Below are 17,350 nucleotides of genomic sequence, written 5' to 3' on the forward strand. Positions count from 1 at the left end.
GCTTACATCAGTGTCTGGGTGGCACATTTACATTAGATATATGCCCTCCTTCCATTTCACTTCTCTTGATGTTGACAGGAAATTATTGAATGGGATAAGGCTTGTCCTTTAACAATATAGTGAGTCCTTTATCCACGAGAACATGGGCAATAGAAAAAGTGGATTAATAAAACAGTTGTGTGTGGATTAAGCTGTTTAAATACCATATCAAATGGGAAACACAGGACTAGGCAAGGTAAAATAAATGAAAAATTAAACATGTTTTAAAAGATAAAAACGTCAAATCAGACATTTCTTGCGGCTGTGTTACAATATAGTTTCATGGATTGTCATTAGGTGCTTTGCTTTAAGGATTTGCCCAGTCCCTACTGAACATCCCACATTGACAGTGTCAAAGCACAAGAGAACCCAGTTAAAGACATAGTCAATGCGACAGATTAGAGTTTTTCATGAATTCCCGCTTGTTCTTTTAAGACCAACATAAACTTTTATACCGAAATAATGGCGTTGATTTGAGGGCCGGGTACAGCCAATTAAACTTTAAAGTGTGAACACAAAAGGCTGTTCAAACAGATAACAGAGAAAATGCCTGTTAATGTCCTGAAAGAAAATCCGCTTTTTACTTTAAGTTGTTCATATTGATTGTGTGATCAATATCAGCAATTCACTAAGACACCTAAACTTTCTTTATAAAAAGGAGGAAAAAAGATTGTATTTACATAAAGTATCCTGTAACCTCAGTATAAGAGTGGGAATAGTTCATTTAGGAGCACAATCATCCTCATACTCCTTAACATACCAACATTGCTGGTTTGTTTACTGTTATTCAGCATTATGTTCACTGCCTTTATTGGATTTATCCCCACAGACCCTCTGTCTGAAAATGCAAACATAAATAAAATCTCCGTAGATGAGACCTTTTGCTGCAATTTTATTTGTGCAATATCTGTGAACAGCAGGTAGTCAAATCATTAGCTAGAACTAGTTAGATCTGATCGATATGGAGATAAACACGAGTGAAGTCTAATCTGACGGGAGAGAGAGATCAGCTGCTGCTGACGAGTCGACACGCAGCTCTGCATGATCACCTGCAGCGGTGAGCGGACAAAACACACACTTCAGGTTAGAATATCACACGTAGCTATTTTAATGACCTCTCAAACTACCTAAACTAGTTATAGATATGTTTATTTTAAGTTACTGTACACTTTTGAATAATGTAGCTAATCTACTATAATTAGTTTATCTAACATCAAATCATATCAATTTGTTATAAAGCTCAATAAATAACAAAGAAGACCTTTGACCGGCACTTTTCTAATTTTGTCCGGAAGATTTCAACTTTAACGGACATGTTGACCAGCAAAACATTTTTTTCAAGCTGGCTGCTTAGGTACTAAGTACAGTTAAAATACAGATTATTTCAGAGCATCGAAATGCGACACCTTAATGTTTATTTTATTATATTTGGTATGTATTTGAGTGAATACATTATTCACAGTTTAATAATAATTAAAAACCCCCATTTTTTTTTTTTGATTTTGTGATCATTTTTTCTGCTGTACCGAAAACGTACCGAACCGTGACCTAAAAACCGAGGTACGTACCGAACCGAAATGTTTGTGAACCGTTACACCCCTAGTGAACACACAGACAAACAGATGAATAATGTTATCATTGAGTGAACCTCAGTTTTACAGGTAGTTTTAAGCTTTACTAAAACGACCAGTATCTGTGTCATGATGGAATAATCCATTTCATTTGAGGGCAACAAACTAAAGGCTACAGTTATCTTAATTCACTTCTTTCAAACAGCATCACAATACTGACCGAGTCATTTGGTAAACATTGTGTTTTACATATCAGCTGACGAGTGACACTTCCTTAAATCTGATAACAGCTAGGATTACTCCACTCACTTTGTATAGCCACTCAAAACAGATAATTATATAATAATAACTGAGGGACGTCCTAATTAACTGCTTAGTTAATTAAAGCTGAAGCAGTCTGGAAGTGCTGTCTGAGGTGTAGGATTATGGTGTACATATTTGTAGTGGGGGAATTTTAGAAAATCAATTTGTTAACAGCAGTGATGCAATTTTGTATACTCAGATGCGAAAACACAAATACCCGGTCACAGAAATGGGACAGCTGTGTTCTTTCTAATTTATTTCTGTCTGCCTTTTCCCTTTTCCCTGCCAACCATGAAAGATAATAATAAGGAAATAAAAGCTCATTCTTCCTCCTGCCCCTCTGGGAGAGTCAGGACGGTGCAGAACGATCAGTCCTTTAGCACCGATTCACATTAATCTTTTGTTAGTTAAACAGACACCATTATTAGCTCTTCTATTATAAAGCCTTTTAGATAAGCCATACACACCTTAACATTTGGACTCTCTGCTATACTAATTGGACATTACACTGAAAGTGAAGAGCAGGTCAAATATAAAGGGCTCTAGGGAAACCATTTAGAGGGTATGGCACATGTCTACTGTCACATTGTATTGTAAATCATACAAAAACAATGTTAAGGCTATTCTCTGAATATAACATTTCTTGAATGGGAAGGGGGGGGAAATGGTTGTGCAACCCAGTTGTAGTGATTTATAAGGGTGTGTTTCTGTGTTATAGGGCAAAGATAAAATAAAAGCTATTTAGGTCAACAACAAGCCTAAGCCCATAGAAAGAACAGTCATTCTGAATCAGGGGTTTTCAATGTCTGACAGACCAAATTGAGACAACTGTGTCCCTTGTGTATGAACTGAAAGAGGACTGTTGGTATTCAAGGAATAACAGAATACATCTAAAAAGGGACATTCTGAGCCTTAGTAAAACAATACATTTTTATTGTAGGTGTAACAAGAGAAAACATAAGAATTGTTTTTCATTGCATTAATATAATTGTGTTCATACATTTGGGGAAGATCCATTCTCTTCTTAACAGGGAGTATAACATTGCCATTGACACAATTGTTTTTTTGTTTTTTTTAAAATGGTTTTTAAGTCCATCAGTGGCGAGCCGTCAGGGCCCTCTAGGCCCTCTCTGAGGCTTTGAGGCTGAACGATTAATCGATTTTAAATTGAAATCGCGATTTTAAATGATGCAATTATCAAATCGCAAAGCCTGCGATTTTATTTTATTTTTGTGTTCTTCTTGTGTGTCAGTCATCCACACAAATCAGAAGTGCTGTGCTCCACATGTACCAGCCATTGTTAACCAATCAGAAGTGGCCCATGATAGAAGGTGATAGACAGATTGATCCAATCACCTGCCAAGTATTTTTGAAAGTGCCTGCCCTTTCCAAATGGCTTCCAATGGAGCTTTCCTAGATGGTTTGGTGAAACAAAGCATCTGGGTCAGGTTAGTGATGCTCCATCACATGTGTTTACATCTATTACAGGGTGAATCTTAAACTGAAGCTTGACTTTAAAGCAACCCAACGGAAGTTTCATGTAAGTTTAGTTATTTCACTCGTAGCTCGGGCTGTGGGGGTGCTAGAGACGGGAGCATGTTGATGCGGCCTTCCCAGCCGGAGATATGGCCGTATTTTACAATAAACTTCCGTTGGGTCGCTTAAAAACAAATATCGCAATCGCAATATCTGTCAGAAAAATCGCACTTAGATTATTTCCTTAAATCATGCAGCCCTATTGGAATGTGAAGGGTTAAATGAAAGAAGCTCCTTTGGCCGTCTCTACGAGTTACTGTGAAGATAGGAGGTAATTTGTGGTCCAGCTGTAAATTCAGAGAGGGCCAAGCTATAGTAACTCAACGAGAGAGTAATGTCAAATGAATGGCTCCCGTCAGTGATAGTGATGACATTGTTGCGAAATTATTAACAGAGTCATTTTCAAGATTGAGTTACAATGATAAACTGGAGTGGCAAAGGATCAGCAGCATGACCCCGCCATCAAGTGCTTCATCCAAAAGGACAGGAGGATGGACTTTGTGTTTAAGTGATTTGATCATCAAAGGTAGGCCTAAGTCATTTTCAATGTGGGCCGCCGTGCCGACTTAATTCATTTGTAATTGTTACTTGGCTGTGGGTGCCCTGTCATGATAGGTGTTTATATAAATGGTGTTGTTTTGTGTGGTAGAGGGTCGCTGTCATTGATGCGTTTTGCACCCGGGCCGTTGTTTTCATATTCCGCTGAAGAATACGCTGTGACGTAATATCTCTTCTTTTTTTAGAGGGAAGGTAGGGGGGGGGGGTCAGGTAGGGGGGGGTCAGAGGGCCTAGGTACAAAAGTCACGGCTCGCCACTGAAGTCTATATTTTATAATATTTTGCTATAACCAGTCGCTTTTTGGAATCCATGGATGTCTAGCCAACTATCACTGGATTAATTTGGCAAGTTCTGGAGTTAAAGAGAGGTTTTTTTCTGAGACTTCTAAGCTAATTTATGGATATTTATTCACAATGAATAAGGATAATGATGTCTCCAGGAATTGTAAGTCACACTGAATCTATAAACGTGTGTGTATTGCCTGCGGTTGAGAGTAATGAATCAGAAAAGGAGTATATATATTATTTGTTTACTCAAATTGCACACAGCATCTTCCACTGACATTTCTCACTCCACTCTTCCACTTACAGAAGGGGGAATTAAAAAATCAGTAAATGGAAGGTATGGCAATGTTCTTGCTGACTTAATGCCTAAACTTAAAGTGCACTCATATACAGAAAGAATGATAGATTCTAAAAACTTTAAGGAAACAGAAAATAATCTAAGTTTCTTGTGCTCTGGCAGTTCAATGTATCCTTTATATAGAGCGATAAAGTGTTTTATATGGCTCTCTGCATAACACACCCGCCTCCCGGAGCATCAGCCATCGTTTTCGGTAATTGACCATTTCCCAACTCCATCTTCACCACACAACGATGCAACTATAGCTGTATGTAAAACGGCTCATTCTGCTATAAAACTACACCCGCCTGTCAAAGACTGGAAAATGTGTGATAGAGTATATTACTAACATTATCACCCTACAAAGAGAGAGGGAAAAGCCATAAACCTTTCAACTGACAGTTTCTTTTAACTTCTCAATGAATTGTACTATTATTAAGACATGGCAGATGCTTCCTCAATAAAGGAAATCAAGTTTATTTTACATAGACAATTTTAGTGTAGACGGGATCCAGGAAAACAGGTTCAAAGTGCGACTTGCTCAAGACCTCTGAAGACTGGAACTGCAGCACCATCTTATCTTCAAACCATACACAAATCTGTCCTGCAATCAGTATCCTTCCGTACCTTTACACATTGAGTAACACGAGTAGCATGAACTGGCTAGTTTACAGCAAAAAACCCTAAAACTTGTTTCCTTCTCATTTCAGATTTCTCCATTCATGTGTCGGTGTGACATTTGACAACTTCTCCGAATTGCCTCGGCTCCCATCTGTAGGAGCTGAGACGCAGATGGGTCGAGAGGTCCATGCATGAATAGTGCTGCTGAGAATTGCTGAGTGTGTGTGTGTGTGTGTGTGTGTGTGTGTGTGTGTGTGTGTGTGTGTGTGTGTGTGTGTGTGTGTGTGTGTGTGTGTGTGTGTGTGTGTGTGTGTGTGTGTGTGTGGCCGTGACCCATCAGGCCTCATGGGAAGCTGCAGCTAAACTGATGGATGCCAAGGAGCAATAGAGGGAGGGAGGAGGGAGAGAGGGAGTGCTGGCATAGCCAAGTAGGAGACAAGTGCCTGTACTGCAGCAATGCAGAGGGATGTCATAGAAAAGATAAAAGACAAGAAACATGTAAATAAAGAAGAAGTATGCAGTAAGGGTATGACAGACGGCAGAGCAAGCACTGTTTAGAGACCGATTTGCAGAGCTAACCAGTTTAAATTCCAGACTTGTATTCTGGTTGGGTTTCTGCAGTGTGTCACGGTTTTGCCCTCCTTCTACTGCGGTTATGCATATATCATCCTCAGCCCTACCTAGCAGAGACAACAAGCCCTGGCAATGCAAACACACCCTGCTGAGCCTCCCATGTCTCCTCCCCACCCGCCCTCTGAACAAACAGCTCTCCCTCTGGAGGCAGTGAGACTGGGAGGGGGACACTCGGGACTATCGACTGGATTCCTCTCAGCGCTGTTGTTTCACCCCGTTGTGAACACGGCCTTGCTAGGATAACCCAGGGCTGATGTTATGACTTTCCAGCAGGGAAAGCAATGTATACATTTCCTGTTCTCACTCAGCGACCTTCCCCCATTGCCTTTCCGAGCGGGCTACTGCAGCAAAATGTAAACCGAGTCCAAGGGGAAGCCGCTGCTCATTTTTCCTCTTATTACTACCCCACAACCCTGTGCAAACCAAGGCCTGCCTTCTCCATTTCCTACACTAACGCAAACAAAGCAACACTGAACAAACACTCCCTCCGATGCATGTTACCACACACCTACACACACCGACAGAAAGAAAAAAAAGAGATGAGCTAATGCACTGCTACACATAGACAAAGGATTTCAAGCACTCAAGAAACAAATATCCTGTTCTCATCATAAAACCTTCATCTCGTGCAAGCTTGTTGGTGGGCCAAGCGCATTTCCCGGTGAAAAATATGCACACTTAACCTTGAGCTGATCTTTTTAACATAATGCGTCTGCCTTATTGGATTCTATCTGGACCTTACTCACAGGAATACCAAGTGCACAGAGTGATAGTGTGACCAAGCCAAGTCGGGGAAAAGAGGAAGGACGAAGTGGCAGCACCGAGACGCCTTCTGTCGGATCTTATGACAAGTTTTCGTGTCATTTTGAAAGGTCACTGACATGTCACCTTGTGCAGAGAATAGTGCGAAAGTGTAATCCTGAGTGATACCGTGTAGAAAGAAGCAAGACGATTCTCAAGTACTGTACACATATTCACATGGAGACTCTGACACGCATGTGAACACTCAGGTCTTCAGCAGGTCTCAGTCATGAAATCACAAATGTTTAAAGTTTTTATAAATGCTTAAACAACGTTCATGTTGTTTAAAAACAGAGTTTAAGGTTTCATTATTTAGCTTGGAAAAAGCAGTCAAAAGACATTTTACATTTAGGATATATTTGAAACTTCAATGACAGGTCCTTCAAGTTTTCGTTTTATTATCTATTTTACATCTATAAATAATTAATAACAGACATTTTAACATAATTTGGTATCCAAAGTCATTATCCATTTAGCACATCCTCTCTAGAGTATGACACACCTGCATTTCACCGCACAATTTAGAAAACCTCAGTAATTTCAGAGATTTCAGTACTTTTCAACACAACACTGCAAACAAAAGACAATAATACAAATCAAACTCTTGCCGGATTACCCCACCATGCGATCTGAAAACATATGGCGGTAGTCAATCAAATGTATAACTGTGGAAGAAATTTGAAAGCCCCATGGGTCCCAGCCAATGGCAGGTGCATCTATGTGACTGTTAACTATATTAGAAGTTATGGGACTGTAATTTAACTGCCAATGTAAAAAAAAAAAGAAAAACTCCCCCCGCTGTTGCACTAATCATCGTTTTCAATATTAATACTATTACATTTCTGACTCACACACGCAGCAGTGCGCTGGTTACAATGACCAGGTGGTTAGCTCTAACACCAAAGCCACATGTCCCCCAAACAGCTTGTCTTCCGTTGTTGCATGACACATTGCATTTGCAAAAACTTGCTGGTGTTTATAATCCAAATACATACTTGTCACGCCGATGATTTGGTGTCCGTATTGGGTTATTCATATGGCAGCACACGCGGCTTCATGTCAACACTGAATCAAAGTAACAACACCCCGGTGAGGTTGCTTTGAACAGTGGGGTTTTTGAATACATTTGAATGCTCTATTACAGGCTGCCGTCTAGTGGCCTCACCAACCTTTATAATATTCTCGCATAAATAGGATTAACATGCTAATTACAGGCAAACTGAAAATAATAGAATCAACAGATAAGTCCTCGTCAAAACAGGGAAGGATTGATTGTAACGGATTATTTGGATTTTGATATCAATCCAATTTTACATCTACACAGAGGCTGCCAAGAGAAAGTATTTTCTGCTGAATTTAGTTTTTAGCACAGTTTCAGCCTCTTGCATTTATGAAGGTCACAAGGGGAACTATAAAACTTACTATAAAATTGTCCATTACAGAAATGTATAAGCCTGAGTGATACAGGTTATACTAATTGCAAAATAAAATTGGCCAAAATAGATCAGATATCATCATGATAAAACATTCTGACTGACCTATCCGTCATACTTTAAAAACTGCAATAAAGTGAGCTTTTAATAGTGCCAAGAGTGCTGATGCTAGCTGCTATTAATATATAGAGAAGCTCTGGATCAATGTCCTGTCAGACACATACACACCAAAAGCTTTCATAAATGTGGGTCTGTGCTAGAGGTCTTATGACACAGAATTCAATAACGTCTAAAATGACATGTTATTTTCAATAATACATACATACATGCATGCAGACACTTACCTGCGGAGACAGGGCAGTGGGGGGCTGGGTGAAGATTGTAGAGTGGGCTGCAGACCGTAGGCCATGTGCTCTCCTCACAGTCTGACGGGTGAAAGGAGCCGACAGTACCTCCTGCTGAAGTGAAATGGACACAAAAAACAAGTTATGGAGCATCATCTCGAGCACAAAGTGAAAACAAAGTGTTTGGGACAATCTCAATAAAAATGGAAAACAGTAAACCTCACGCTATTTTCCCAACCGCCCCTATCAGGCTCTACAGAAAGTCACAATGAGCTCAGCTAAAATAGAGGCTTAAAAAAATGAGGCGTGAAAGTGGTGCTTTTATTTTCTATTACTGGAACAGGACAGGGACATTTCCTTGTAGCTGCCATTCAAAAACACTATGTGGTCCGAGCCATGCATACAGAATGTAGAGTTTTCATGTGAAATGTTTGCGTACACTGGGGAGGGGTCTCTGTCGCTGCCACTGTCAATCAGAGATGGAAGAGCGGACTGCAGCTTATTTACTTCTAAACCACAATAAGCATTGCATTTTTTCAATTTAACGTTATCATACTAGAGGAAAAGCACAAAATAGGGTTGTTTTGGTGTCTTTGGCTGTGAGCATTTGTAAGATAGAGATTTGTAACAGTGTGTGTAGGCAGGTGTATGACAGAGGGTCACGGTAGACTGGATTGACTAAAATACTTTCACTTTAAAGTTAGTGTACGTGCTCAGATGTTGCCTGCTTCCCAGCCCTGAAGAAAAATAAGATAGAGATGAAGTCTCCATTAAAACACCTTGACTGAGCATGCTGAAAACCAACTAGTGTACCCCATGAACCACTCATATGAGACCCATGTCTATGCAGCCTCTGTGGGGCTCTGATCGCACACACTTTTATGATACAAGTCACTCAAGCGCTCAACAAACCTGCTTTAAGCACAGAAAGCAACAACACCCTGAAAGGTCAGACATGATTATTTTTTCAAATCCATCCACCATCACATCTAAGAGGCAACGCTGTTAAAAATAAAACAGTTAGGACCTGATTCACTCACATCCCAAATGTCACATTCATCACTCTGAAAAGTGTGTGGCAAACCACAGGAACATGCAAATATTAGATGTTTCTCATCTGCATGCTTTCAGATGTTCTGAAGATGTTTTAGAAAAAAAAAACACACATAATTAAGGAGTCTGTCTTAACTTGTTTTTCTCGAAAACCGGCATAAAATCTTGGGGTTGGTTGGTTGTGGTTTAATGTGTTCTAAAACTTCTAACTTCTAACTTAGTTAGAAAGGCAATCCCAAAAGGTCACATTATTTAAAGTAGAGTAAAGTAAATTGCTTCATAAATCGTTTTTTAAAGTCAAGCTAGACTTCTAAAAACACATGTATCTACATTGCAGCATAACAGTGGTATAATCTGCCAACATATTTAATACCTAGTTTAGAAACATGTAACAAATTCATTTTAAATGTTTAACTTTTTATGATCAAGATAATAAGGGCAAGTGCAAAAGAGCTACCCTGCCACCTGTTGTTGCTTTTTAACCCAATAGCCTATGTTGATTGTTTTATCTGCACTTTATGTCGTTGTGTGTTAGGTGTGTTACTCCAGGCTGAACTGTATCCCAGCATGCAGTGGTGAAAGAAGCTCCGTTCACCCAGCCAGGACTGGCCGCTGGTCTATCACAGGACTAACACTCACACCCACAACTCAAATTGACACTTTTATTCACAACTACAAGCGATATCGAGTCAACAAATCTGCATTTGCTGTGACTGTGGAAAGAAACCCACACACAGACAGAGGAAGAACATTCACACAGAGCTGCACCATTAGGCAGCTGTGACATGCAGGGCTAACCGCTAAGCCCCCATGCTGCCAGTACATGTAAGCTATACATTAATTAACCATTAGTAATCAGTTAAATTACATTACATTGCATTTAGCTGACGCTTTTATCCAAAGCGACTTACAATAAGTACATTCGACCAGGAAGACACAACCTTGAAGAAAACAGAATCATATAAGTACATCAGGTTTCATAGAGCCAAACATTTCAAGTGCTACTCAACTGGCTTTAGATAAGCCAGTCCTTTATTAGTATAAAAGTGCTTCGTTAATAGTTCTAACGCTCGAAGTGGAGTCGAAAGAGATGAGTTTTCAGTTTGCGCCGGAAGGTGTGTAAGCTATCTGCCGTCCTGATGTCAATGGGGAGCTCATTCCACCATCTTGGAGCCAGGACAGCAAACCCACGTGTTTTCGCCGATGGGAACTTGGGTCCCCCTCGCAGCGAGGGCGCAACGAGTCGTTTGGCTGATGCAGAGCGTAGTGCACGCGCTGGGGTGTACGGTTTAACCATGTCCTGGATGTAGGAAGGGCCAGATCCATTCGCAGCATGGTAAGCAAGTACCAGTGTCTTGAAGTGGATTCTAGCAGTTACCGGAAGCCAGTGAAGGGAGCGGAGGAGCGGAGTGGTGTGGGAGAATTTAGGAAGGTTGAAGACCAGACGAGCCGCTGCATTCTGGATGAGCTGCAGAGGACGGATGGCACATGCAGGTAGACCTTTATAGGTAAATAACCTATAAAAAGCAGGCTGGCAAGTGAAGATATAGTAATCTGTCTAATGACATATCTGCTGTGTCCTTTCTGTATCAGAGCTCAAATCTACAAATGGATGTCTCTCTACGTGTTATTACACACACAATTACCTCTCTTTTAACAACTCAGCGTTGGTAAATTACATTTTTACAAGGAAGGACAGAGCTCGTAGTGTGGCCATTTGCGTTTTTTCCAGTGGAAACACTAACAGTAATTAATCTATCTTTACACAAGGAACACTTTGGGAAATGGTGTCTGTAGTTTCTCTCAGAATATATTCTACGGAAAGTGAGATTCTCAGCATGCAGGGTTGTAAAGGCTCAGAACAAGTCAAGCTTGAACATTAGCTACCCTTGGGGAGCTGCTATGATAACCAGCTGACATTTTTGCCTCCAACTCTGCAAATAGGCAGAAATAATACTTGGAAAGATTGTTTTGTCAGTTATTAAAAACACACTTTCCATTGTTTATGAGTGTGTTTGACATGGACCTTTCAACACAAACTGGAGCTTTTTAACACAGTGTATTCACCATTAAGATAGGCAGTGGACCTTGGTGCCAAGATAGCATGTTGCTGCAGGATTACTGACTCCTCCTTATATTTACAAAAGCAGGCCTACAGCATTAACTCATAGGAGTCCAGCAACTATAAAAAAAAGTGTCCAACAACCGCCAAGAGAGTATCCACAGTGATGTGGGATATTTACTGATGTGAGGTCTTGGCCAAGCAACCAACCCGACTCATTTGCATGCTGGCAGTGAATTCACGCTGCGGCAACAGAATAATATGTATGGGTCAATAAGATTCTGGTTCAAAAAGTACTACAGGTTTTACTTGTTGTGCAATAACAGTGGGTCTATGGTGTAGAAAAAATAAACACCAAAACATTAAGATGACTTCATGATGTCAACTAATTCATACATAAATCCTGTTTTTCAAGGATGACATAGTAATTTTAAATCAGTATTGACATAGAACCCAGAAATATAGTTATTGAGACAATGCTTAACCAATATAAAAAGAGTTTGTAACAGTATAAAAGGCAATTACAATGTATCTTCTTTGACTGTGTTTATGTATGCATGCCTCGTATGTGTTAAGTGTTTCTGAATCGGATTCAAAGAAGAATCAAAGTTAAAAAGGATACTTTAATGAAAAATTGATCGCTACCGGCACTAATATAATTCAGGAAGTGCCAAATAAACCATCGTATGTTCAGTTTATTTATGCGTTGTTTCTGAAAGGAGTCGCTGTGACCTGTCTGCACCACAAGGCCCGTGTCCCAGTGAGGGGAGGCTCCGACTATTTCTGTTGATTAGATTGCCACTGAGGACAACAGCTGCTCTCTCTAGATACCAAGCACTGTAGTAGTATTATACAGCATGTATACGCTCAACATAACAACCAAGTCTCCTGATACACAAGGCACCAGCTGGTTAAGTCCCTACTGACAATGCCTTTTCTTTGTGGATCAAACACAACAAGCTATAAGCAGGTAAAGAGGCAGACTTATTTTCTGCTTGCAAAGCGAATGTAACAGACACGAAAACATCCCATACTGTTATCCAGTCAGCAGAATAGTACATTTTCAAGCATTCACCGCTAACTAGGGTGAGACTGAATGCAGTTTCTAAAAGCTTGCAAGGCAATAAACTAGGGATAACTGACGTGTTATCCCAGTTACTGGAAACGACTCATCAGCAAGCAGCCACAGGACTCAGATGTCTTCTTATGTAAGATACCTCACAACTCAGATTGGCAAATGGTTAATCTTAGATATAACAGATGCCAAGTTAAGTGTACCTCTGTGAAAGATGGAGCAGTCGAATAGGCCTGTGTGTGCTCTGCAAAGTTGGCATCCGACTGTGTATTCAGCAATGTCTACCAATTGTCGATTAGCCATAACAATTCATTCATTTTGAAAAAATGAATGAATTGTATGGAAGCAATTCTCTGCATGGAAGCAGTTGATAATGGCTTGTACACCCTCAACAACTCTGCCGCTCCAGTCACCGCAGGGGGAAATTCCAACAAGTAAAAGCACCAACTCAAGCCTTGATACACAATAGAGGGGAGCAAGTGGGGAATAATATCAAGCACCTGATACTCCTTAGCATTAGACAATTCAAAAGTCTAAAAATAATACTTAACACTTCACCACATAACAATACAACTCAGTGAATCCAGATGGAGCGTACTGTACAAAAAACAATGTGTGTGTGTGTGTGTGTGTGTGTGTGTGTGTGTGTGTGTGTGTGTGTGTGTGTGTGTGTGTGTGTGTGTGTGTGTGTGTGTGTGTGTGTGTGTGTGCTGCTGTGAGATAATTGTAAGTAAATTAATTGGAATGCTATTTGTTCCCAGTTAAGCGAGTTAACCAGTACACCAGATGGTAAATGGGAAATATCCTATAGAGAAAAGAGCCAGTACAGATCATGGATGTATAATAAGAACTGGATACAGTGTGGGAGGCGGGGCCTCATTCATTCCTATGAGAGTTGCTCATTAGAGCATGAAGACAAAATGGCCCAACGTTTGAGAGAGCAAAACATCACGAAAGTATTCATATAATCATATAATCCATTCTTATTGTGTATCCATGGGTAAAGGTAAAACGCATGTAGTACTGAACACGTAACATGAACGTGCCGGGCTGCGCGGTCCCGTGGGTTAGATCCGCGTTCATAATGCCGAGGATAATAACTCTCAGATTAACGTTATTAGCACATTTTACAACTTGAGGACCGAATGTTTTTAATAAGGGCTATACAAATGTTCATACTGGGTAGTTTATTTAGTTTTTTTTTTTAAATTAAATCACAGACGTCTCTTTCCCAATGTTAGTCAATGGGAAAAAGTATTTCCGGGCCCAGCGACTGATACGAAAGTGTAGTACCGCCGTTGGCCACAACGAATATTTTCCTCAGAGTCCGGCGCACTTCCTGGGGACTTGGTACAGATAGGGGATGGCCTTATTAACCTAATTCATTTTCTCTTTTCTTATACACTTCCAATTGCACGCAGCTATTTTAAATTACACATTGAGTATAAAAAGAAACATATTCAGGTTTGTATGGAAAAGTACATAGTCCAGAGTAAACGCTTACTCTTTATAGAACAACAAAAGAGATTTAGAAAAATATACGTTTCGTTCTGATACATTATCTGCCAATGGGTGTATCGACCGATCATATGCATACAGAATGTTTTCAAAATCACAAGATCAATGGTCCTAAGACCAAGCCATGTGGCACTCCCATGGTGCAAAATGTTAGGGGAAGTAATTTATTTTCTATCCCGTCACACTGTTGTTGGCAAATTACTGTAGGTACGTTTTAATCCAGTTAGTTATGGAAAATGTTGTAGTTAGCCAATTTGTATCTAATGGTTAAGAGAGAGGTTGCCCAAGATCCCTCTTTATCTGACTTTGCTTTCTGAGTTATAGGAAGGAGCAGCATGACAATAAAGTTAGTTTTTTTCTGAAACCATATTGCATAGGGGGTAAAATGGCAAAGTTGCAATCAAGGTGAGCAATCTGGCTACATCTGCCCACTCCCGTATCTTACTTTCTCATTTCTTATTCCTGCCTTTCTCATTCACCTAGTCTGCATCTCCCTCACTAGTAGTAGAAATGCAGTCAACCCAAGGGAGATGGAGGAGGGGTTAAGAGAAGGAGAAAGTGGAGAGGCTGCATGCAATCACTGGTCACCGAGAGAAGAGATGAGAAGAGGAGAGTTAAATGAAATTTCCAACACATTAAGCACAACCCGTTACCCAGTGCCTGCACACTCAGGGTAAAGAGGGGTGGGGAGGCTGCTGAGTGACCGCTGTCCAATCCAATGAAAGTATTTTATAGCTTAAGAGAACTGATCCAGTTACAAGGCTTCCCTGGATGTTCCCTGATGATGGGTATACATATAAAGATAGGGACTCAAGGATACATAGCAATCACCTGCTCAGGTAAGCCGAGGGGATGTGAAGGACTTAAACTAACCACATCATAGACAGTCAGCCTCTCAAGTACATAGACATTTGTGTGCATTTGTGTGGTTGTACATATGTGTGGCAAGTCCGGACAAAGAAATTAGCATAGCCATGCTGCAGGGTCCGGCACACCAATATAAACCAGACAGAAGGGCTGCACAGTCATTGGCGCGCCCTCATTTTATCACCGGAGAAACATGACGCAATCAAGTAGTACCCCCTTTGCAATGTATTCCCTGTTTATGTGGCGTACACACATATACGCAAACAGGGTCAGGAAGGCGGGGGTGTGCAGAGAGTGAGGTTGACAGCTCAGTGTCTCCTGCTGCAGCAGAGATGAATGGGCGGGCTGAAAACTGCCTTCATTCATAATGGAATACGGCAACAAAGCAGCTTCATCCCCAGGTGTCTCAAGATGAGAACTAGGGAAAAACAGGGGCAGACTACTGTATAGGACAGAATAAAAGGGCTGTGCAAGCAGCACAAAGGCTGAGACATTATAGAAAAAGTCTTACATCGACTCAAAATATAATTTTCTGATTTATGGCCCCAGGTGTTATCCTAATAAAGCTTAGAATGGGCAGAGATAGCAACAATATTGCATTGTTGTAAATGTTGGAATGGCCTGAAAATGTCAGAACAAACCAAAGTAAGGAAGGACAAAAAGAATATAAAGTACAGAAGAAGAGGAAGGCTCCCATGTAAAGCTTCAGAAATAGACTGCCGAGAGCCAAAAGATAGGTGTGAAACCAAAATGGTTGTATGAAATGTGTGGTTTGCTTTATCTGAAACAAAAGACAGTTACACATCCTACAGAGCTGTGCAGATAAACCGATGATCAGCAGCACAGAGAGTAGAAGCGTGGGCGTGAGGGAGAGACGAGTGAGTGAAGAGAAACAGAGAGGAAGAACAGTGCAGGAACACATTCTGTCTGAGTGGGTGTCTCTGCATGTCTGCAGGTCTCTGTGTGTGTCGTCATTACAAAGCACTCCTTCTTAGCATCAGTGAAAGCCACAAATAGCAAGAACCACCAACACACTGTGCTAGATTATAATTTTGGAACAGAAGAAGGCACGTTCTCAATCAATACCAACATTCAGTGTTTACACAATTAGGTATATAATCGAGTGACACAGCCAACTGCTGTATATATTAAGTATAATATGGCTTGCACTCAGTATTGGCGTCAGGTTCCTAAACTAAGTGGCTCTTATTCTACACTGCCAGCAGAAAAAGCTATAAGGGTTTTAAGGTATCCGAATAGGAAGTAGTTTGCTTATAAGAGTCAGCTGCTGCATGAGCACAAACGGCAACTGCATAATGTCCGCACACCGCATCTCTAAGTTTAAAAACCACAAGCACTTTTTCGGCCTCTTGATCAAGAGTCTGTAGCTTCCCAACGCTGCAGCTACAAGTAGAAACTGTAATGCAACTCTAGTCGACCACACCAATTAAATGTTTATAGGCCTGTCATGTGTCTCTAGTGGAATTAAGGATATGGTGTGCTGTATCCCAAAAGGGCAAGTTGTTATGTAGAAGAGGCACAGGAGGTGGTCAGTTGATGCAACGTTATTGCTTCCTGCTTTTTGCCTATCTATCCAAACTGCAGCACTACAGCCAACCACATAAGATAACCAGTCAAATGTTAATACAACTGTGTTGAACAGATTGAAAATACTTGGACTATTCATTATAACATTTAAAATCCAGTAATAAAATGTGTATCTTATTAAGATTAACAGTGATATTTCAAAGATTTAACACATTTTAAGGCATTAAGGGGTTACAGGAGCACCGACTACTCCCACTTGACTGAATGGCTTGTCCTATCACCTACAATATGTCTATCTTTAACCCGATACTTACAACATACTTGATATTTGGGCATTGTGAGGTTGTATATCATTTCCACTGAACATATCAAGAAGTAACTCTGCTGACCTGCAATATTATGGCCCTGCTTAAGAGTTATGTGTATGTAACATATTATTAATGAAAACGGAACATGCTGCTGTCTTCAATCAGCAGATCTCTGCAAGGCACCCTCCTAATGTTGACATTATTGGGGTTTGGGTGAACCTCAAATCTCCATGACATCATCGAGGCAAACAAAAGCTTTTTGTGTGCCTTCCTGTGATAGGGTTAACCACCATGATCACATCGCAGGTCCTGTTTATGGTGCAGGTATCACAATCATTTCAAAATGTTGATGCACCGTCCATCTTGATCTGTTTTCCATCAGAATTTAAGGAGGACAGTAGCCATTTATCTGATCAATAAGTCAGTATTTTTGTATGAGGCTATGTGCGCTGACAGACT

General features: G+C 40.5%; 1 protein-coding gene across 2 annotated transcripts in view; it reads right to left on the reverse strand.

Moving 5' to 3' along the window:
* mcu (mitochondrial calcium uniporter) overlaps positions 1–17,350 on the reverse strand; it is a 55,725-nt gene that overhangs the window by 21,764 nt on the left and 16,611 nt on the right. The window contains exon 2 of one of the 2 annotated variants that reach the window (XM_034209743.1): positions 8,461–8,574. In XM_034209743.1, the coding sequence (XP_034065634.1) occupies positions 8,461–8,574 (114 nt within the window). The remainder of the gene's footprint in view (positions 1–8,460; positions 8,575–17,350) is intronic. The other variant, XM_034209744.1, reaches the window with a different exon arrangement.

This window comes from Gymnodraco acuticeps, unplaced genomic scaffold (genome assembly GCF_902827175.1).
Source record: "Gymnodraco acuticeps unplaced genomic scaffold, fGymAcu1.1, whole genome shotgun sequence".
Classification (NCBI taxonomy): Eukaryota; Metazoa; Chordata; class Actinopteri; order Perciformes; family Bathydraconidae; genus Gymnodraco; species Gymnodraco acuticeps.